The sequence below is a fragment of the Tachyglossus aculeatus genome, chromosome 12, assembly GCF_015852505.1.
Source record: "Tachyglossus aculeatus isolate mTacAcu1 chromosome 12, mTacAcu1.pri, whole genome shotgun sequence".
Classification (NCBI taxonomy): domain Eukaryota; kingdom Metazoa; phylum Chordata; class Mammalia; order Monotremata; family Tachyglossidae; genus Tachyglossus; species Tachyglossus aculeatus.
The window spans coordinates 33612015-33635158 of record NC_052077.1 but is presented as its reverse complement, the minus strand read 5'-3'; the positions used below and the strand labels follow the sequence as shown (position 1 = coordinate 33635158).

The following is a 23144-nucleotide window of genomic DNA, read 5'->3' as shown; positions in this document are numbered from 1 at the left end:
TCTGGAATTACTCTTCTGTTATACCCTTCAAATCAGCAGGACCGTCTGCCTGATGATACAGTGGTAACCACTTTTGCTTAACAAAGAGGTTTCTTAATTCAGTATTAGTTATCTAGTTTAGTCAAGAAGTGTGCCATTGTGGGCTGGAGTTTTTTTCCCCCTAGGATTTGTGTTATCCCCATGTTAACACAGTTTGTTTGTGAGGAGATTAGAATATCCATGTGATGTTGTTCACTTAAAACTCAGGTATTGGCTTTAGCTCTGTGTCAATAGAATTGCAACTTGTTAAATGGAACAATGTTCTCAAGAAAGGCCAGTCAAACTGAATGCCAACAAAAAGCTTTTTGTTCTTCCTTTTATTGCAAATGTCCCCATCGCTCAGGTTTAGAATTTATGATGTACTAGTGCTAGAAATATCACCACATTTACTCCATTTGCACCTTTATGGCAATTAATGTTAATAAATTCACTCATCTCATGGGATCGGAGTGCTCTGTCAGCTTTATGGGTTATGATTTTACCGTAAAAGTACCCCCTCGTCAATGGGAAAGTTGTGTAGAAACAAAACCCACAAATTCTGGCCACAAATCATTTATGGCCGGATCCCCTGGCTGAAGAGTGGATGTGGAAGGGCAAGAAAGCTCAGAGAAGGGGGCTTAGAGTGCTCCTTCACTGTTCCCCCTCCCCGCAACTGGTCTTCCAGTATGTACCCAGGGTGGAAGAGGAATGTGTATTGTAGTGGGTGGGCAGTGCAACTCACCGTCACTGTTGGTGTGTCTGTCACCAGCATTATTGTGGACAGAACAATGCCATGAATGCCGCAACCATGGTGAGGGAAAATTGCACCGAGGGTGTCGGAAGAGTTCAGCACAGGTCCCCTGGAAGCCTGAGTTTTCCTTACCTTGAGAGTCCCGTTTCCGCAGAGCCAGGCCAAGGAACTAGTATGTCAGAGATTGTCCAGGTAGCACTCCTGATTTGTTCCATGAAATAGAGTGCTTAGGAAACAGCACTGAATGAAGGGTCTTCTCCTACTAGCCCAAATGGAGCGGGCCCCAGGAAGGTCCCCCCGACTTCCTCGGTATCTTTGGGGACGATGGCCTTGCCCTTTTGACTGCATTTCTTCCTCTTTTCTTCCTTTCTTGCCACCTGCCCACACTCTCCATTGGAGGCATAGCTGCTGACTGTCCTCCCCCCTCCCCACTGAACACACCGTGGATACAGGAGCATTATTATGAAGTCAGGAAGGATGTTGCAAGAAATATTGGCATTAAATAATAATTATTATGGTATTTATTAAGTGCTTACTTCGTGCTGAGCACTGTGGTGAATGCTTGGACATAGTATAAGCAGATCATCTAGTTCCCATTCCTCATTGGCTCACAGTTTAATTAATAATAATAATAATAATAATAATAATAATAATAATAATAATAATAATGGCATTTGTTAAGTGCTTACTATATGCAAAGCACTGTTCTAAGTGCTGGGGGGATACAAGGTGATCAGGTTGTCCCGCGTGGGGCTCACAGTCATCATCCCAATTTTACAGATGAGGTAACTGAGGCTCCAAGAAGTGAAGTGACTTGCCCAAGGTCACACAGCAGACATGTGGCGGAGCCGGGATTCGAACCCACAATCTCTGACTCCAAAGCCCGGGCTCTTTCCACTGAGCCACGCTGCTTCTCTAAGGGTGGGAGTAGCATGGCGTAGTGGTTAGAGCAAGGGTCTGGGAATCAGAAGGTCACAGGTTCTAATCGCAGCTCCAGCACTGTTCTGTGTGATCTTGGGCAGGTCGCTTCACTTCTCTTTGCCTTGGTTACCTCATCTGTAAAATGGGGCTTCATTCATTCATTCAATCGTATTTATTGAGCGCTTACTGTGTGCAGAGCACTGTACTAAGCGCTTGAGAAGTACAAGTTGGCAACATATAGAGACGGTCCCTACCCAACAGCGGGCTCACAGTCTAGAAGGGGGAGACAGACAACAAAACAAAACATATTAACAAAATAAAATAGAATAGTAAATATGTACAATAAATAGAGTAATAAATCTGTACAAACATATATACAGGTGCTGTGGGGAGGGGAAGGAGGTAGGGCGGGGGGAGGGGGAGAGGAATGGGGGGCTCAGTCTGGGAAGGCCTCCTGGAGGAGGTGAGCGCTCAGTAGGGCTCTAAAGGGAGGAAGAGAGCTAGCTTGGGGGATGTGCGGAGGGAGGGCATTCCGGGCCAGGGGGAGGACGTGGGCCGGGGGTCGACGGCGGGACAGGCGAGAACGAGGCCCAGTGAGGAGGTTAGCGGCAGAGGAGCAGAAGATGCGGGCTGGGCTGGAGAAGGAAAGAACGAAGGAGAGGTAGGAGGGGGATTGAGACTGTGAGCCCCACGAGGGGCAGGGACTGTTTCCAACCCAATTTGCTTGTATCCACCATAGCACTTAGCACAGTGCCTGCACATAATAGGCACTTAACAGATGCAACGCTTATTATTATGAGGGAGAACAGGTATCGAATCTCCATTTTATAGGTGAGAAAACTGAGGTTCAGAGAAGTTAAGCGACTTGCCCAAAGTCACCCAGCAGGCACGTGGCGGAGCTGAGATTAAAACCTGGGTCTCTGGACTCCTCATCCACTTTTCACTAGGCTCGGCTGCGTCAGCGCACTACAATATAAGACTCCCGAGTCTTACCTCGGAGTCTTTAAAAGATAAATAGAGGAACGTGCAATAGCGAGACTGCTGAAAGCATGTGGATACCATCAAGGAGTTGCTAACGTGTGCCCGTGTTGATTTGTTTTGCAGTTCAACTCAGCAGCCAAGCAGCTGATAGAATTGGACAAGCCCTCTGGTTCCAGCCTGGACTCTGGAGAAGGTCCCTCCGGGGCGACCCACAACAGCACAGCACAGAAACACCCCGACATCAAGAAGAACACCAAAAAACGACACTCATTCACCTCCCTCACCATGTCCAACAAATCCTCGCAGGCCTCTCAGAACCGCCACTCCATGGAGATCAGTCCTCCCGTCCTCATCAGCTCCAGCAACCCCACCGCGGCCGCTCGGATCAGCGAGTTGACTGGACTTTCCTGCAGTGCCCCTTCTCAGGTAAACCCCCTCCCCACCCCGAGATAAAAAGGGCTTGCGGCCACTGAGAAGATATTCATTCATTCATTCAATTGTATTTATTGAGCGCTTACCGTGTGCAGAGCACTGTACTAAGCGCTTGGGAAGTACAAGTTGGCAACATATACCGTGAACGTGATCCCCCCACATACTTGTCAGTCAGTCAATCAGTCATTCGTGTTTATTGGTCTCTCGCTGAGTGCAGAAGACTGTACTAAGAGCTTGGGAGAGTACTATCTAATAATGCAATGGACATGTTCCCTACCAACAGCGCGCTTACAGTCTAGAGGGGACGACACAGACAGATACACATGTTCTGTCACTCCCAGCCTCTGGGAACTGGGCTTGACTTGGGAGGGGCCGCATTTGGCTTTGAAGCTGAGCCTTCCTCCTTCGTCCCTCCACTCTCCTACCCACAGTGTGTTGAGCACGGCAGGAATGACGGAAAACAGAAGGAGAGGGTTGGGTGCTGGTGCGAATGATGTCCTGTGCATCACCCTACTGGCTTTCCCATGTCCCTCCTCTCCCTGGTGCTTCTGGGAGAATCCCTCCGCGTGGCTAATTGGTGGAGTATTAGTGTAGTGGAGGGAGTGATAGAAGGGAGTGTTTTGCACACAGTGAGCACTCAATAAATATGATTGGAAGAATGAATGAATGAGTGCAGACCAAAGGAAGGATCTGCAGCCCTGCTGTCTTAGGAAGACTTATCCTTCCCACCATCTTGCCCTTCTCCAGCTTCAAGTGTGGCTCCCTTTCCTGTCTTCCTTCCTCTCTCGCCCTTCTCCCTGCATCCCCAAACTGTTCCGGAGCAGTGCCCTTTTCTAACCCCATGGGAATAGCTCTAAACTAGAGCTATTCCAAAAGCCAGAATGAACTAGCCCTGTACAGGCAAAATTATTACCCTCCCTTTGCAGATGGAGAAACTGGGAGGCAGAGGGATGCTGGAATAACGTTTAGTAGAAGGGAAAGGATCAGAAGTCCAAAGCCGAGTTGGGCCGAACTTGCCAGTTTCACAAAGCCATGACAGAGCTTTTATCCATAGTTGCTGGTTTCCAAATATATTTGGAAAAACACCCCCTTTTTCTCTGTTGAGGATGCTGTGATTGAAATTATTTTGCAGGGCTTTCGGTTGCCTTTATTTTCATAAACTGTCAATTGTCTTTGGGATTCCTTCTGCTAGCTTTAAAGGAGGAGACAAGGGATGATGAAAATTGAGTCACTTGAGCAGTCCCTGTAGCCTGTGAGATTTTTCTGCAGATTTTCCCACACTTTCCAGTGTCAGGGTGATGAGCATCTGAGAGCCATAAACATCTGTAGTCTGAAAAAATGCAGTCGTGGTATTATGGATGCTATTTTTAGCTTTATTTACCCAGAGGCTCATATCCTGCAGCCCTTTCTTCTGAAGGTCAGCTCTGAATTGTGAACTGCAGTTACTATGTGCGTTTGGAATGTAGCTGGGCTCAGATAAAGTTTAATTTCTAAAGGGTATTTTTATCAGCTTTAGTTTTTAGACAGCACAATGTCAGTAATTATCAGGCATTACCAATAATTAGTTAGTTAGCAAATAATTGGGGCAATTAGATGACTATGTTTGGTTTTGTTTTTGTTGTTCTTGGAATTTCAAAGACCTGGTACAGGCGTGACACTGGCAGTCGGACAGTAGAAAGCTTAGTCTGTGCCCAAACCACAACGCGTAGTGCAGTGCTCTGCACATAGTAAGCGCTCAATGAATACGATTGAATGAATCAAGGCCAGTTTGGATATTTGAAACTTGGCAAAACTCAGCAAAATTGAATTGGGCTGTCTGGGCAGGCCCACCCCAGATTTCATCAATCAATCAATGGTATTAATTGAGCACTTACCGTATGCAGAGCATTGTACTAAACACTTGGGAGAGTACAGTGTAACAGAGTTGGTAGATACTGATCCCTGCCCACAACGAATTTATGGTCTAGAGGGAGAGACAGACGTTAAAATAAGCTATAGACATGGACCTAAGTGTTGTGGGGCTGAGTTGGGGTGAATAAAAGGTACTAATCCAAATGCAAGGGCGATGCAGGAGGGAGAGGGAGTAGGGGAAATTGGAGCTTAGTCGTGGAAGGTCTCTTGGAGGAGATGTAAAGAGATGTGATTTTAATACAGCTTCGAATAGAGTGAGAGTAATCGTGTGTCGGACATGAAGAGGGAGGCCAGAGGCAGGACATGGGCGATGGGTCAAGTGGCAAGATAGATGAGATGGAGGTACATTGAGTAGGCTGGTATCATTTAGATGTTTGATTTTATTTTTTTCTCTGGGAGGAAGGCTAGAGCCAAGTTAACCTTAATGTGAACCTTCACGTGGGAATTTCTACTGTTACCTGAGCCAACCTTGCCACCTAAGTGGGGGAGATTTAGTGCTGAGTTGGGAATTCTAGAAAGCGTTATTTTTCAACCTGAGACACGGAGTTCATTTGCGATTCGTTTGCATAAGCGTGTAGGCAGAACCAAGATGTGATCTGTGCCAGGAAGAGGCCATGAAAGGGGCTATTGTGTGGAGCCCCAAGGGGTCAGGGTGTGTGTGTGAGGAGGGCAAGTGAGATCTGATCTATCAATCAATCAATCATTCAGTCCTACTTAGTATTTTCTGTGTGCAGAGCACTGTTTGCGCACTTGGGAGAGCACAATACAGTAGAGATTTTTTTTGCAGGGGAGGGTGAGGGGGTTTATGGTACTTGTTAAGCAGTTTCCATGTACCAAGCGCTTAGTACAGTGCTCAAGCGCTTAGTACAGTGCTCTGAACACAGTAAGCGCTCAGTAAATATGATTGAATGAATACCAGGAACTGTACTAAGCACTTGGGTAGATATAGGTTGGACAGAGTCCATGTCCCACATGGGCATCAGTCTTAATCCCCATTTTACAGATGATTGAGGCTCAGAGAAATTCATTCATTCACTCATTCAATCGTATTTATTGAGCGCTTACTGTGTGCAGAGCACTGTACTAAGCGCTTGGGAAGTACAAGTCGGCAACACATAGAGACGGTCCCTACCCAACAACGGGCTCACAGTCTAGAAGGGGGAGGCAGACAACAAAACAGAACATGGAAACAGGTGTCAAAGTCGTCAGAACAAATATTGTACTTCCCAAGCACTTAGTACAGTGCTCTGCACACAGTAAGCACTCATTATTACTCTATTTATTTATTTTACTTGTACATATCTATTCTATTTATTTTATTTTGTTAATATGTTTTGTTTAGTTCTCTGTCTCCCCCTTCTAGACTGTGAGCCCACTGGTGGGTAGGGACCGTCTCTAGGTGTTGCCAGCTTGGACTTCCCAAGCGCTTAGTACAGTGCTCTGCACACAGTAAGCGCTCAATAAATACGATTGATTGATTGATTGAATAAGTCATCATCATCATCAATCATATTTATTGAGCGCTTACTATGTGCAGAGCACTGTACTAAGTGCTTGGGAAGTACAAATTGGCAACATATAGAGACAGTCCCTACCCAACAGTGGGCTCACAGTCTAAAAGGGGGAGACAGAGAACAAAACCAAACATACTAACAAAATAAAATAAATAGAATAGAATAAATACGATTAGAATAGAATAAATACGATTGAATGAATGAATGAACTAGAATTAAAGCTATATGCACATAATTAACAAAATAAATAGAATAGTAAATATGTACAAGTAAAATATGGCCCGCCCAAGGTCACACAGCAGACAGGTGGTGAAGCTGGCATTTGAATCTAGGTCCTTCTGGCTCCTAGGCCTGTGATCTATCCACTTCTCTGAGTTCGTAAAGGAGATCTTGCCCACAAGGAGTTTACAAGCATCACTGGCTGCCCCCACAGTCATCCCTGCCAGGTGGCTTTGACCAGGCCCTCACTGCCAGATCTGGGGGAAGGGGGTTCTCATGACTGCAGGGGAAAAGGCCATGAAAGGGGCTATTGTCCGGAGCCACCGACAGTTATCTGAAGGGGATATAGACCAGGGAGAGAAGGCGCCCACTCTCCTCCGACTGATAGTGAACAGGAGAGTGCCTGTCACCTAGGGTTGTTAAGGTCAAGTGATCTAATGTCAGATTACAGAGGGATTTATGGGTGCATCACTTTTACATAGGAAAGGGATTACTTTGGGGTGTTCTGCACTTCATTGGGAAGTTGGAATGCATAGTCTGCCTTATTTACACTGATTACCCTTAAATAGTAGTAATAGTAGAATTTATTGAGCATCCCCTGGGGGCGATGCATTGTACTAGGTGCTTGGGAAAGTACAACAGAGCAGGATCTGCCTTTCCAAGGACCCCCTCCTTCCTTTTCTCCTTGCTCTCCCTGGACAACCCAGCCCACACCTGCTGCTCCTCTAATTCATTCATGCAGTCAATCGTATTGAGCGCTTACTGTGTGCAGAGCACTGTACTAAGCGCTTGGGAAGTACAACTTACTGTACCTCAGTCTTGTCTATCTGCCACCGACCTCTCACCCCCACCCTGTCTCTGGCCTTGCACACCCTTCCTCTTCATATCCGACAGTCACTCTCCCCACCTTCAAAAGCCTTAGTGAAGGCACATCTCCAGGACGCCTTCCCTGACTAAGCCTTCTTTTCCTCTTAATCATAATAATAATAATAATGGCATTTATTAAGCGCTTACTATAATAATAATAATAATGGCATTTATTAAGCGCTTACTATGTGCAGAGCACTGTTCTAAGCGCTGGGGAATTTACAAGGTGATCAGGTTGTCCCATGTGGGGCTCACAGTCTTCATCCCCATTTTACAGATGAGGGAACTGAGGCCCAGAGAAGTTAAGTGACTTGCCCAAAGTCACACAGTTGGCAAGTGGTGGAGCCAGGATTTGAACCCATGACCTCTGACTCCAAAGCCCGGGCTTTTTCCACTGAGCCACGCTGCTTCTCTATGTGCAAAGCACTGTTCTAAGCACTGAGAAGGTTACAGGGTGATCAGGTTGTCCCACGGGGGGCTCACAGTCTTAGTCCTCATTTTACAGATGAGGTAACTGAGGCCCAGAGAAGTTAAATGACTTGCCCAAAGTCACACAGCTGACAGTTGGCAGAGCCGGGATTTGAACCCATGAACTCTGACCCCAAAGCCCGGGCTTTTTCCACTGAGCCACGACCTACCCCCCTCCCTTCCCCACAGCACTTGTGTATATTTGTACATATTTATGACTCTATTTTATTAATTTGTTCTTGCGTGTCCCGCCATTGACCCCAGCCCACATCCTACCTCTGGCCTGGAATGCCCTCCCTCCACACATCCGCCAAACTAGCTCTCTTCCTCCCTTCAAAGCCCTAATGAGAGCTCACCTCCTCCGAGAGGCCTTCGCAGACTGAGCCCCCACTTTTTTCCTCTCCTCCTCCTCCCCTTCCCATCACCCCTCCACCCTTCCCCCTTCCCCTCACCACAGCACTTATGTATATTACTACATATTTATGACTCTATTTTATTAATGATGTGTATATAGCTATAATTCTATTTATTCTGTTGGTATTGACACTTGTCTACTTGTTTTGTTTTGGTTTTTTGTCTGTCTCCCCATTCTAGACTGTGAGTCTGTTGTTGGATAGGGACCATCTCTATATGTTGCCCATGTGTACTTCCCAAGTGCTTAGTACAGTGCTCTGCACACAATAAGCACTCAATAAGTATGATTGAATGAATGAATGAATGTACAGCTGTAACCTAGTGAGTGCTCTGCTCCATGCCCTGAGTCATCCCGGGTGGGCACGTGAGTAATGGGTGAGACCCAGTCAGTTTCATCCAGGCCCCCAGGCTGGAAGGCAGATGTCATTGGTGAAATTCTAGATTGTGAGCCTGTTGTTGGGTAGAGACTGTCTCTATCTGTTGCCCAGTTGTGCTTTCCAAGCACTTAGTACAGTGCTCTGCACTGAATAGGCGCTCAATAAATACGATTGAATGAATGAATGAAATCCAGCAGTGGATTGGCGTCATCATTTTCAGTGCTATCGATTGAATGCTTACTATGTGCAGAGCCCCATATTAAGCACTTGGGAGAGTATAATGCAACAGTCAACAGACACATTTCCTGCCCACAATGAGCTTATAGTCTAGAGGGGGAGACAGACGTTAATATAAATAAATAATTTTTAATATATAATCAGTAGATATGTACATATGTGCCGTGGGGCTGAGGGCAGGGTGAATACCAAATGTCCGGAGGTCACCGATTCATTCATTCATTCGTCTTTATTGAGCGCTTACTGTATGCAAAGCACTGTACTGAGCGCTCGGGAGAGTGCAGTATAACAACAGACATATTCCTGCCCAGGAGGAGCTCATAGCCTAGAAGGGGGGACAGACGTTAATATAAATAAATAGATAGATAGATAAGTAAATGCATAGAAGACACACAGACGGGGAGGAAGTTCCAGATTAAGGGGAGGATTGGGAAAGGGTTCGGCGGTGAGATGGATGAGATTGGGGCACAGTGATAATAATACTAGTAATAATAATGATGATGGCATTTTTTAAGTGCGTACTATGTGTGAAGCACTGTTCTGAGCGCTGGGAGGGAATACAAGATGATCAGGTTGTCCCACGTGGGGCTTACAGTCTTAATCCCCATTTTACAGATGCGGTAACTGAGGCACAGCGAAGTTAAGTGATTTGCCCAAAGTCACACAGCTGACAAGTGGCAGTCGGGATTAGAACCCATGACCTCTGGCTCCCAAGCCCGTGCTCTTTCCACTGAGCCACGCTGCTTCTCTTAAGCAGTAGCAGGAGTAGTAGTTGTAGTGGGAGATCAGTGAAGTAAGGTAGAAGGGGGTAAGCAAATCAAGTGCGGTAAAACCAGTGGTAAGGGGCTTCTTTTGCATTCTATTTATTTTATTTTGTATTCTATTTATTTTATTTTGTTAGTATGTTTGGTTTTGTTCTCTGTCTCCCCCTTTTAGACTGTGAGCCCACTGTTGGGTAGGGACTGTCTCTATATGTTGCCAATTTGTACTTCCCAAGCGCTTAGTACAGTGCTCTGCACATAGTAAGCGCTCAGTAAATACGATTGATGATGATGATGATGATGATGTGCACATCCACCAAGACTGTGAGCCCACTGTTGGGTAGGGACCGTCTCTAGATGTTGCCAACTTGTACTTCCCAAGCACTTAGTCCAGTGCTCTGCACACAGTAAGCGCTCAATTAATACGATTGATTGATTGATTGATGTGACGGTGGATAGGCAAGCATTGGAGTGTTGAGCTTGGCCTGGCTTGACTCGAGAGTGAGAAGCCACTGCCTACTCTCTGCTCCAGGCTCTTGCTTATTACGAGTGATAGAGCCAAACTCACGACCAGGCCGGATGCGTGACTGGGGCAGAATATCCACCAGAAGATGGAAAGGAGTGTGCACTAATTGGAGTCATTTCCCAAGACTTCTTAGTTTCCTGCCACAGCATCGGGGTAGACTGACAGGCCATGATGTTTTTGACAGCAAATGAGGCGGCTGGAGAACTTGGAGCAGTTGAGGTCTGTAATCCTAATAGCTGTCTTTGTTAAGCATTCATTATTCATTCATGCATTCAATCGTATTTATTGAGCGCTTACTGTGTGCAGAGCACTGTACTAAGTGCTTGGGAAGTGCAAGTTGGCCACATCTAGAGATGGTCCCTACCCAACAGCGGGCTCACAGTCTGGAAGGGGGAGGCAGACAACAAAACAAAACATATTAACAAAATAAAATAGAATAAACATGTACAAGTAAAATAAATAAATAGAGTAATAAATTCATTCATTCAATCGTATTTATTGAGCGCTTACTGTGTGCAGAGCACTGTACTAAGTGCTTGGGAAGTCCAGGTTGGCAACATCTAGAGACGGTCCCTACCCAACAGCGGGCTCACAGTCTAGAAGGGGGAGACAAACAACAAAACAAAACAGATTAACAAAATAAAATAAATAGAATAAATATGTACAAGTAGAATACATAGAGTAATAAATACGTACAAACATATATACAGGTGCTGTGGGGAAGGGAAGGAGGTAAGGCAGGGCGGATGGAGAGGGGGAGGAGGGGGAGAGGAAGGAGGGTTGCCAACTTGAAAAGATGTTGCCAACTTGTCCTTCCGAAGCGCTTAGTCCAGTGCTCTGCACACAGTAAGCGCTCAATAAATACGATTGAATGAATGAATTAAATGCCACATTATGTACCCAGCTCTGTGCTAAGCGCTAATGAAGATTCGACACAATCAGACAACCCAGTCCCTATCCCACATGGGGCTCGCAGTCTAAGACGGAGGAAGAACAAGTATATAATCTCCGTTTAAAGATGAAGAAACTGAGGCACAGAGACGGGAAGTGAATTATCCTAAATCGATGGGAAGAAGCTGCTTCTCCCATTCGCAAACTGGAGAGGCTTGGGTGTTAATCCTTCCACAGATCTAGGGAGCAGATAAAATCATCTCAAGAAGCCCATGTGAATTCATGTAAACTTCTTGACTCTCTTGATCTCGGCCAAACTGATGCGGCAGAAACAGTGCCCTTATTTGGGGGCGAATGATCAGAAAAAAGGGTTGGGATCCCTAAATGTCATGTATAGTGCCTCACTGAGGGCGGAAACCAACAACCAGTCTGTATTCATTCATTCATTCATTCATTCATTCATTCATTCAATCGTATTTATTGAGCGCTTACTGTGTGCAGAGCACTGTACTAAGCACTTGGGAAGTACAAGTTGGCAACATATAGAGACAGTCCCTACCCAACAGCGGGCTCACAGTCTGTACTGAGGGACTGTGAAGTAGCCTGCCCGGGTCATTTTCCCAAATGCAGGATCAGGCATAGCAAACAAGGAATTTCCGTCCTGGAGAATCTGGCCGACCCGGTTGACGTAACCATGCGTAACCATGACCGTGGTGTACTCCTTTATTCTCCCCTTTTATGAAATGCAGCCTGCGCGTATTTGAAATGTTTTAATTAGAGGCCTTTCGTCGTGTACTCGTATTTGAAGGCAGTTCAGTGAAGGATGGCATTTTTTGAACTCTAAATGCGTAATGAGACATCCGTCAACCAGGTGACTCCCCAGATGTGCACAGAAGCTCTGATTGACACCCCACCCTTTGCGTCAAAGACTGTTGCCTGCTCTTTCATATACAAGGCCTTCGTCTTTGATTGTGCTTGGTAGGCATCTTGGCATAGCTCTGCCTTTGACTCTTTTCTCTGCTTCTCAGGTCCCCATTGCACAACCTTCCAATCAGTCAGTTAATGACATTTTTTGAGTATGTACTGTGTGCAGAGCACTGTACTAAGCGCTTGGGAGAGTTCAGTACAGTTGAGTTGAACTTTACTGTATTGTTATACAGAGTTGTTCAGAATTGAGAAGCAACATGGCATAATGGATAGAGCCCAGGCTTGGGAGTCCGAAGGACCTGGGTTCTAATCCTGGCTCTGCCTCTTGTCTGCTGTGTGACCTTGGGCAAGTCACTCTCATTCATTCACTCATTCAATCGTATTTATTGAGCGCTTAGTGTTTACAGAGCACTGTACTAAGCGCTTGGGAAGTACAAGTCGGCAACATATAGAGATGGTCCCTACCCAACAATGGGCTCACAGTCTAGAAGGGGGAGACAGACAACAAAACAAAGCATGTAGACAGGTGTCAAAATCTTCACTTCTCTGGGCCTCAGTTCCCTTATCTGTAAAATGGGGATTAAAATTGGCTTCCTACTTCATTAGTAAAATTAACTCCATCAGGTCTGAGCTCCCCAAAGTCACTCCTCCCCCTTCTCCAACCCCCCGGCTCTCAACCCTCTCCACTACTCTCCCATCCTTCCCAGCAGTATCCTCAGATGAGATCTCCTCCCTCCTCTCAAGTGCTACTCCGGCCACCTGTGCTTCTGACCCCATTCCCTCTCAGCTTATGAAATCTCTCGCCCCATCCCTCCTCCCCTCCTTAACTTCCATCTTCAACCGTTCACTCTCCACTGGTTTCTGCCCCTCTGCCTTCAAACATGCCCACATCTCTCCCATCCTAAAAAAAACCCCTCTCTTGACCCCACCTCCCCTTCTAGTTATCGCTCTGTCTACCTCCTACCATTCCTTTCCAAACTCCTTGAACGAGTCGTCTACACACGCTGCCTCGATTTCCTCAACGCCAACTCACTCCTCGACCCCCTCCAATCTGGCTTCTGTCCCGTACATTCCACGGAAACTGCCCTCTCAGAGGTCACCAATGACCTCCTGCTTGTCAAATCCAACGGTTCCTACTCTATCCTAATCCTCCTCGACCTCCCAGCTGCCTTCGACACTGTGGACCACCCCCTTCTCCTCAACACGCTATCCAACCTTGGCTTCATAGACTCTGTCCTCTCCTGGTTCTCCTCTTATCTCTCATTCTCAGCCGTTCATTCTCAGTCTCTTTTGTGGGCTCCTCCTCCCCCTCCCATCCCCTTACTGTATGGGTTCCTCAAGGGTCAGTTCAAGGGTCAATAAATACAATTGAATGAAAGAATGAATTGTGAGTCCCTTGTGGGACAGGGCCTGTTTCTGAACTGACTGCCTTCTTTCTACCCCAGCCCTTATTACAGTGCCTGGCACACAGGAAGTGCTTAACAAATGCCATTTTTTTAAAAGAAAACCTTCCGGGTGCCAGGCATTGTACTAAGCACTTGGGCAAGGACAACAGTCCTAAGACGTGTGTTCCCTGCTCTCGAGGAGCTAACAATCACCCATCTTTGCATGGAAGGAACATGAGCCTGGGAATCTGGGAAACTGTTTCAATAATAATGGTATTTCTTAAATGCTTACTATGTGCAAAGCACTGTTCTAAGCGCTGGGGAGATTACAAGGTGATCAGGTTGTCCCACGGGGGGGCTCACAGTTTTTAATCCCCATTTTACAGATGAGGGAACTGAGGCACAGAGAAGTTCAGTGACTTGCCCAAAGTCACACAGCTGACAATTGGCGGAGCTGGGATTTGAACCCATGACCTCTGACTCCAAAGCCCAGGCTCTTTCCACTGAGCCACGCTGCTTCTCTAGGTTTTACTCCTTGCTCTGCCGTTTGTCTGCTGGGTGACTGGTTAAGACACTTAACTTCTCTTTGCTCTAGCTTCCTCATCTGTAAAATGGGATTTGAATACTTCTTATCTTTCCCCCTTAGACTCTGAGCCCCAAGGGGACAAGATTAAAGTCTGACTTGATTACTTGGTACTGTGCCTGGCACGCTGTAAGCGCTTAAAATATACCTCAAAAAATATACCTCAATTATTGTTGTTAGTATTGTCGTTATTCCATGGCCATCTTTTTCCCACCCACCTCGAGTAAGAGTTTTAATAATAATAATAATAATGATGGTATTTATTAAGTGCTTACTATGTGTGAGGCACTGTACTAAGTGCAGGAGAGGATACAAGAAAATTGCGTTGGATACTGTCCCTGTCCCACCTGGGGCTCACAATTCCTATCCCCATCCCATCCTTGTGCTTTGCATGACAGTTTGCCTCTTCCGTCAGCACCACTGTCCCCCGGAATAACTCAGGGAATGTTTTGGGAAATGGTCAAGCTGAAGAGAAGAACTGGGTACGCGAAAACCATCAGACAGCTGCAGTTCACTTCCTGAAGAGAAAGCAGGCTGGAAAATGAGCTTTCCAGGAATGTAACAGTAGACCATGATTAGATGAAGTTTTCAGGGTGCAGAAAACGTAGATCTGTTCAGAAACCTTGTATTCCCTGAGCACATGTGGTGCAGGGTCCGGGAGGGCAGCTTACAAAGCACTGAGTAGAAATCTGGATCCAAATTGAAGAACCGCGTTCACTCTGGGTGTCCGGGATGTGCTGTGACGTTAATGACCGGGCTAGGGCAGGACCTAACACAGAGGGAAAATGTAAAAATAATCCTTTTGGGACAGTCTAGAGCCAGCTGATCATTTTTTTCTCCCCATATGAAGAGAGTAACCTGGTAATCTGCCTGCGGAACAGCAGTCCCCTTCTCCAGCGGTTGGGGAACGTGTATATCCTGCCAAGATTTGCCAGAGTCTTATTCTACCGTTGCTCTGTGGAATACGGTGTGGATGACATAACAATCGTGGAATGTCAATGAATTCTAAACTCTCCGGTCAGTGAATACTAATCCGTCTCCGCTAATGAACCTGAACCTCCGCTCCATCCTAGTCTGGAGCCACATGAGAGAAGCAGCATGGCCTAGTGGATAGAGCACAGGCTGGGAGTCAGGAAGACCCAGATTTTAATCCCGGCTCTGCCACTTGTCTGCTGTGTGGCCTTGGGCTAGTCACTTTATTTATCAGTGCCTCAGTTCCCTCATCTATAAAAATGGGGATTAAAACTGTGAACCCAATGTGGGACAGTGACTGTGTCCAACCCATTTACCTTGTACCTACCTACCCCAGTGCTTAGTCAGTGCTTGGCACATAGTAAGTGCTTAACAAATACCACAATTATTATTACTATTATTACCCAAACTGACACTCTTGCGGCTACTCTGTGTTGGGGAACTCGTTGGTGGAATTGAAAATCATCCACTCCGTTGTCTTTAAAATGCTCAGAATTCCACTTTTTGTCTCTGCTGTGAGGCATGGGATTTGTTTTGTATCCGTTGCTTCTTTTCCAGTTTGAACATTCCCGAGAGGCAGCCCCAAGGTGACAGACAGCACAAGTTTGGGTGAGCCAGGTCAAGGGTTCTTAGTTGAGTTGGGTCACCACCAGCCATTGTCACAGCCCTGTTTCCCCTCCAGCGTGTCCCTCTTTTCATGGTGGTTCCTCAAGGGGGTGGGCACACATTTTGCCCCAGGTAGTCTTGTCAGGAGGAATTGCTTGGGGGAGGGAGCAAGGGAGGCCTTCTGAGGAAGAAAGGGGTACTAGTGACCATCATCTCTGAGATGTCTGTGCCAGGGCTTCTCTCACTGTTGCCCATTCCCTTGGTCCTGGGCTTCCAACAAGGCAAAGCTTGTGCCCCTGATGCCCCATTCCCTGGATGGCAGGGAACCAGCGGCACCAGGCTGTGAACAGTCACTCTCTCTCCACTTCCCCCCACTCCTCATCTTTTCTCTCTTCTTTTCCCTTTTCCCATTCTCTCCTCCTCCTCCCCTCTCCCCACCCCTGGACTTGGCCAACAGAATCATACATCTCCCTCTGAGCACTGAGCTGTAGATCCCAAATAAGCCTGGCCTGTCTGAGGCCGGAGGCTAGAACCAGAGACACTTGGGCGACTAATCCCAACCAAGGTGACTGTAGATCCAGTAAACGAGGAGCACAGCAGTGAAGTGTAACAGGATTTCAACCCTTTCTGGTTGTAATCATCTTAGGTGGTATCAGTGTCAGAGACTTTGAAAAGTCTAACTTTTTCCTTGTCCCTTTAAGGCCCTGATAAATAATTACGTGCTATAGACATGTCCAGGCAGCTGTATTTTTGCTGTAGTCCCCGCAGAACCGTAAAAATTTTGGGGAATGTGTTCGTGAAAGACAAATGCCTCGAGAATTGGACACAAATATGAAGTATGAAGTCTGGTGTTCAAAGACATTCCATTCAAGGAGAGCAGTTCCCCGGGTAGGGTGGAGGTGAGAGAGGCCTCGGATGGGCTGGGGAGAAAGGGAGGCAGTGTGTCGTAACTGGAAAGAGAGCAAGGGCCAAGAGCCAGAGCATCCAGGTTCTAATAACAACAACAGCAATAACAACAATAGTAATAATAATAATAACAATAGAATTTGTTAAACACTTATTATCTGCCAAGCCCTGTTCTGAGCACTTGGATAAATACAAGTTAATCAGGTCAGACACGGTCTTTGTCCCTCATGGGGCTCATAGTCCAAGTAACTGCCTCAGCTGCCCCATCTGTAAAATGAGGATGACGACTGAGAACCCCATGTGGAACAAGGACTGAGTCTAACCTGATTGCATCATATCTACCCCAGCGCTTAGAAAAGTGCCTGGCACATAGTAAACGCTTAACAAATACAATTAAAAAAAGAAAAGTAGGAGGGAGAACAGGTATTGAACCCCCATTTTACAAAGAAACTGAGGCACAGAGAAGTTAACTTATTTACCCAGGGTCACACAACAGACATGTAGCCGAGTTGGGTTTAGAACCTAGGTCCTCTGACCCCCCAGTTCCATGCTCTTTCCACTAGGCCACAGTGCTCCTCAGACCTGATGTGTGACCTTGGACAAATCACTTAACCTCTCTTATCATGGTATTTATGCCTGTCAACTACTACAGGCATCATGTCTATTGTCTACTGTCTGCTGTCTATTACGAGAAGCAGCGTGGCTCATTGGCAAGAGGACACTCTTGGGAGTCTGAGATCATGGGTCCTAATCCCGGCACCACCACTTGTCTGCTCTGTGACCTTGGGCAAGTCATTTCACTTCTCTGTGCCTCAGTTACCTCATCTGTAAAATGGGGATTAAGACTGTGATGCCCACATGGGACAACCTGATCACCTTGTATCCCCCCCAGTGCTTAGAACAGTGTTTTGCACATAGTAAGAGCTTAAGAAATATTAACATTATTATTACTATGCTAGCGATGCCTGTCTACTATGCTACTGATGCCTGTCTACTTGTTGTGTTGTTAGTCTTCCCCTTCTAGACTGTGAGCCTGTTGTTTGGTAGGAATTGTCCCTATCTGTTGCCAAGTTTACTTTCCAAGCACTTAGTACAGTGTTCTGCACACAGTAAGTGCTTAATAAATACGATTGAATGAATTGAATTGAATTTCAGCTTCCCCATCTATAAAATGGGGGTAAGGAGCCTGTGCTCTCCACCTCTGAGATTATCAGTTCCATAAGGGACAGGAACAGTGTTTTAGCTGATGATCTGGCATCTACCCCCGAGCTGAGCACAGTGCTTTGGTACAAAGGAAGCTCCTAATAAGTGTAATGAATTCAGTGCCCCAAGTATATCAAGGTGGCCCGGGGGTGGGGGGGGGGGGGGGGGGGGGGGGGGGGCTGAGGCTGCCTTGCATACATCTGCATTTCACTGCATCAAAGTAGAAATGGTTCCCAGAGGGAAAACGTGGAGCAGGGCACCTGGGGCCTCTCTCACACTGGGGAGAAGGGTTGCCAGGAGCTCTTAAAATATGCCAGTTTGGGACATCTGAAAGGTCATTCTGCAGGGAGCGGAAGACTGCCACTATGTTTCTGGGAAAACTTGACTGCAAATGAGCCCAACGCGTTAGAATTGTTGTGGCTGCACACCCTGCCGGGAGCTGGGAATGGGAGAGAACCCAGGAAGGATGTGACACAGAAGTCAAAAATGGTCTGGGGATTTTTTCCGGCGCTGATGATGGTCTATTTCCTGAGATAGAGTCGGAATGCCCTAGGTTTGTCATAGGGTTCCATCGTGTTCAAATCAGTTGTGAAATTACCACCGTTCTTCTCTTTTGACAGGTTCACATCAGCACTACAGGGTTAATTGTGACCCCACCTCCAAGCAGTCCAGTCACCACTGGGCCTTCATTTACCTTCCCGTCAGATGTTCCCTACCAGGCTGCCCTCGGAGTAAGTACTAAACTTCGAACAATCAGGTGCTCCCCTTCTTTATTGCTTGCTCTATTAGCTATATTGGAATTAGCCCGGCCTCTTCATCCGTACATTCCTGGGACAGAAGAGGTTGAAGACATCCTTCTATCTGCCTGTCATCTGTCTGGCCAGCTGAAAGTTTCACAGCCATCAAAATTTTCACTTGTCTCCCAGGTGGCAATAAGGGCTTGACACCACCAGACCTGAGAGGCTGTTTTTCAACTCTCATTCAGATTCAGACTTGATCAGCAGCAGTTTTCTTTGAAGCCTCTGCCTGTAGGCCGTGGCTAAGTATCTGGGAAGGGGTTAGGGATTAATTTGGGTAACATTCCTAGTCCCTCTTGAATGTGCCATTCTGGCATCCTCACCTCTTTATTCTTCTTTTAAAGTAGAAACGGGTTCCAGAAATTCAGTAGCTTACAGTGAGACTGATATTGCCATATTTGAAGGGTAGAATCTGGGAGTCTAAATCAAAATTTGCAGCTTCAGAGGTTTCTATCTCTGTCTTCAGTCAGTCAGTGGTGTTTATAGAGTGCTTACTGTGTGCAGAGCACTGGTAGATGTGGTCCCTGCCCAAAAATATTTTATTATTATTATTATTATTATTAATGAGCTTACAGTCAATGGGACGTTGGTTCACTGGGCTAGTTTAAGGCACCTCTGGGCCCTGAGCATTAAAAATATCAGGGATGCCCCCTCCCCCAAAGCTGAAGTTTGTCTCATCGCCCTCTCCAGCAGGGCAGGGGCTGGAACCTACTGTCAGGGGAAGGACAAGAGGAGGGAGGTGAGGGAGGAAAAAGGGTTTTGTATGGGATTTGTTAAGCGGTTATTATGTGATAGGCACTGTACTAAACCCTGGAGTAGATACAAGCTACCCACAGTTCGTATACCAAATGGGGCTCACAGTCTTAATTGCCATTTTACAGATGAGGTAACTGAGTCACAGAGAAGTTAAATGACTTGCCCAAGGTCACACAGCAGACAAGTGGCAGAGCCGGGATTAGAACCCTGGTCCTTCAGATTCCCAGGCCTGTGCTCTAGCCACTAGGCCTTGCTGCTTCCCACTAGACCACACTTCTTCCGCTGTTGTGTGGTGTCTTTCCTCCTAATCGCTCAACAGACTGCACAAAAAACTTCGTGTTGTAAAAATTTCCAGCACTGCTAATGGGACAGTTGTATCTTGGCTCTCATCTCTACGCTCCTGAATGGGGCGAGGAAACATAATGAAGGTTTTAAACATCAAAGTTTCTCATTTTTTCCCTTTCCCTTCTCTTTTTCCCCTCTCCCCATTTAAAAAGAGAAGAGAGGATTTGGCATATCTTACATTTGGGGTATTTTTTAATGCAGGAGAATCATCTTTGACAGACAGAAAGTGGTTATCTTCATTGCCAAGTGCCTGCCACATATTGAAAAATATTAATTTGACTTCCTCAGAAAGCTCGTGCCTTTTCTGATCTTTGGAGAAATAACGACTGAAGAATGACCTAAGCCAGTTGACGTTTCAATCCCGCAGGACTCAAAAGCTCAAAAGAGTAACATATGGCAAACTGCTCTGGGCTGGGGATAGATCCATGTATAAATAAATGGGGTGCGATTATAGGGTAGGGTGAACTCTGGGGCGACGTGCATTTCATTACCAAGTGTTGGATAAGAGAGTCCACGTGCCAGGTAGAGGAAGGGTTTGCTAAACTGTGGATACCATGCCAGTTCCAATTAATGAAACGCTGAACTCAGTTTGGCTCGAAGTGTGGGCAGACGTGACTGTCATTTTCTCCAAGGGATAACTGACTGTCATTGGTTTTGAGAAATTAGCCAAAAGCTTTGGATTTAGTGTCTTAAGTTGTAATGTATCAGTCAGGGTAAGCTTTGCCAGCTACAGGTCATGTTAATTCCTTCAGGTCGTTTAATGTAAAACCTGAAATAGTTTCCAAGTTTTATGGAAACTAATGATAGAGAACTAAATATTGCATCACAGTAATCCTATGGGGATTTTTAAAAAGTTTGGCAAACCCATCATCCATGGATAATAAATGTCACTATCAAGACAAAAAGAGATGTTTTTCAGTAACAGAAAATATGTAAAATAATTATTATTTTGGTATTTGTTAAACTCTTACTCTGTCAAGCAATGTACTGAGCAATGGGGTAGATACAATATAAGCAGATTGGACATAGACCCTGCCTCACGTGGGACTGAAAATCAAAGTAGAAGGGAGAACAGATACTGAATTCCCATTTTTTTTTAAAGGTTAGGGAACTGAGGCACAGAGAAGTTAAGTGACGTGTCCAAGGCCACACAGCTGGCAATTGGACGAGCCATTATTAGAACCCAGGTCCTCTGGCTCTCAGGCCAGTGTTCTTTCCATTACGTTGCTCTACTTAGAGAAGCAGCGTGGTGTAGTGGGTAGAGCATGGGACTGAGAGTCAGAAGGTCATGGGTTCTAATCCCGGCTCTGCCACTTGTCTGCTGTGTGACCTTGGTCAAGTCACTTCACTCCTCTGTGCCTCAGTTATCTCATCTTGTAAAATGGGGATTGAGACTCTGAGCCCCATGTGGGGCAGGGACTGCGTCCAATCCGATCTGCATGTATCCACCCCAGCACTTAGTACAGTACCTGGCACATAGTTAACTGCTTAACAAATACCATGATTATTGTAATTATTATTATTATTACTTCAAAGCATCTTGGACTTTGTAGTGATTCTCTGATTATTCAATGAGCTTGATTTGCTAGGGTGAAACCTGAGGTTAAAACGTTGGTTGTAAAAGATCAGATTTTAACTCACTTAGATTTAGCCGCGTACGGGATTACGTCCTGCTCCGTCTAGCCTGGCATCACAGTTCCCAGGCAGCACATTAAATCCTCAAGAGCATTAGGAAAATGGCTACAAGACATCTAAAAGCAGCACCTGAATCCCATTGTTTTGCCTCTGGATTCACAGGTAAATGATAATTATGTGCTTACTATGTGCAAGCACTGTTCTAAGTGCTGGAGTAGATACAAGGTAGCCAGCTTGCCCCACGGTGGGCTCACATCCTCAATCCCCATTTTACAGATGAGGTAACTGAGGCACCGAGAAGTTAAGTGACTTGCCCAGAGTCACACAGCTGATAAGTGGCGGAGTTGGGATTAGAACCCATAACCTCTGAATCCCAAGCCTGGGCTCTTTCCACTAAGCCACGCTGCCAAGTCGCTGCTTCACTGAGAAGCAGCGTGGCTCAGTGGAAAGAGCCCGGGCTTTGGAGTCAGAGGTCATGGGTTCAAATCCCAGTTCCACCAATTGTCAGCTGTGTGACTTTGGGCAAGTCACTTCACTTCTCTGGGCCTCAGTTCCCTTATCTGTAAAATGGGGATGAAGACTGTGAGCCCCCCGTGGGACAACCTTGATCACCTCCCCAGTGCATAGAACAGTGTTTTGCACATAGTAAGCGCTTAACAAATGCTATCATTAATTTATCCATCACTCTCTCTACCTTTCACTAAGCCAGGCCTGCTTGTCCACAGCCACATTCTGGAGAGCAGGACAATTTCATCTTTCAAGCCGAAAGTAGGCTCTGGGATTTTTGAGCCTCTGTGTATTCATTCATTCAGTCGTATTTATTGAGCGCTTACTGTGTGCAGAGCACTGTACTGAGTGCTTTGGGAAGTACAAGTAGGCAACATATAGAGACGGTCCCTACCCAACAATGGGCTCACAGGCTTGAAGGGGGAGACAGACAACAAAACAAAACATGTAGACAGGTGTCAAAACTGTTAGAATAAATAGGTCTTGGGTGACCCATGGAAACATGAGGCTAGTGATGTAATTTGGGCACTCGATGGAACTGGTTGTGGGCTGGTGGTATTTGACACTGGCTACTCTTAATCCAATGGGCTTCTAGACCTCTAGCTTTCAAAGTTACAGCCGAAAATAAGACACAACAGCTATTTCAGAGTGTCTCCTCTTGATCCTTCTCTTCTTCTCCTTCTTCCTCTTGCTTAAGAGAAGCAGCGTGGCTCAGTGGAAAGAGCACGGGCTTGGGAGCCAGAGGTCATGGGTTCTAATCCCGGCTCTGCCGCTTGTCAGCTTTGTGACTTTGGGCAAATCACTTCTCTGTGCCTCAGTGACCTCATCTGTAAAATGGGGTTTAAGACTGTGAGCCCCACGTGGGACAACCTGATCACCTCGTATCCCCCCCAGCGCTTAGAACAGTGCTTTGCACATAGTAAGCACTTAACAAATGCCATCATTATTGTTATTATCTAAAACATTGAAAAGTCTACAGTGCTGGGCTGGCTCCGTCAATCCCAAGGTTCACCCAGCCATTCCAAGAATACGTTTCCAGGTTGGTGGTTACATCCATTCTCCCGATTCGTTCTGTTTGGTGCTTAGCACTCACGTCTGCTTGTGTGCCCAATTATTTATTTGGGCCAGTCTAGTTGTAAAGACTTTTATGTTTGTCTTCCCCCTTTAAAAGGTAAGCTTCTCTTGGGGAGGGGAAGTAACCCATTTTAATTCTATACTTCCTTAGTACCTAATG

At 46.2% G+C, this 23144-nt stretch overlaps 1 protein-coding gene across 1 annotated transcript in view; it reads left to right on the top strand.

Moving 5' to 3' along the window:
• Positions 1-23144, top strand: part of SH3RF1 (SH3 domain containing ring finger 1) — a 72261-nt gene that overhangs the window by 17341 nt on the left and 31776 nt on the right. The window contains exons 3-4 of the mRNA XM_038755265.1: positions 2795-3097; positions 18491-18601. Of these exons, the coding sequence (XP_038611193.1) occupies positions 2795-3097; positions 18491-18601 (414 nt within the window). The remainder of the gene's footprint in view (positions 1-2794; positions 3098-18490; positions 18602-23144) is intronic.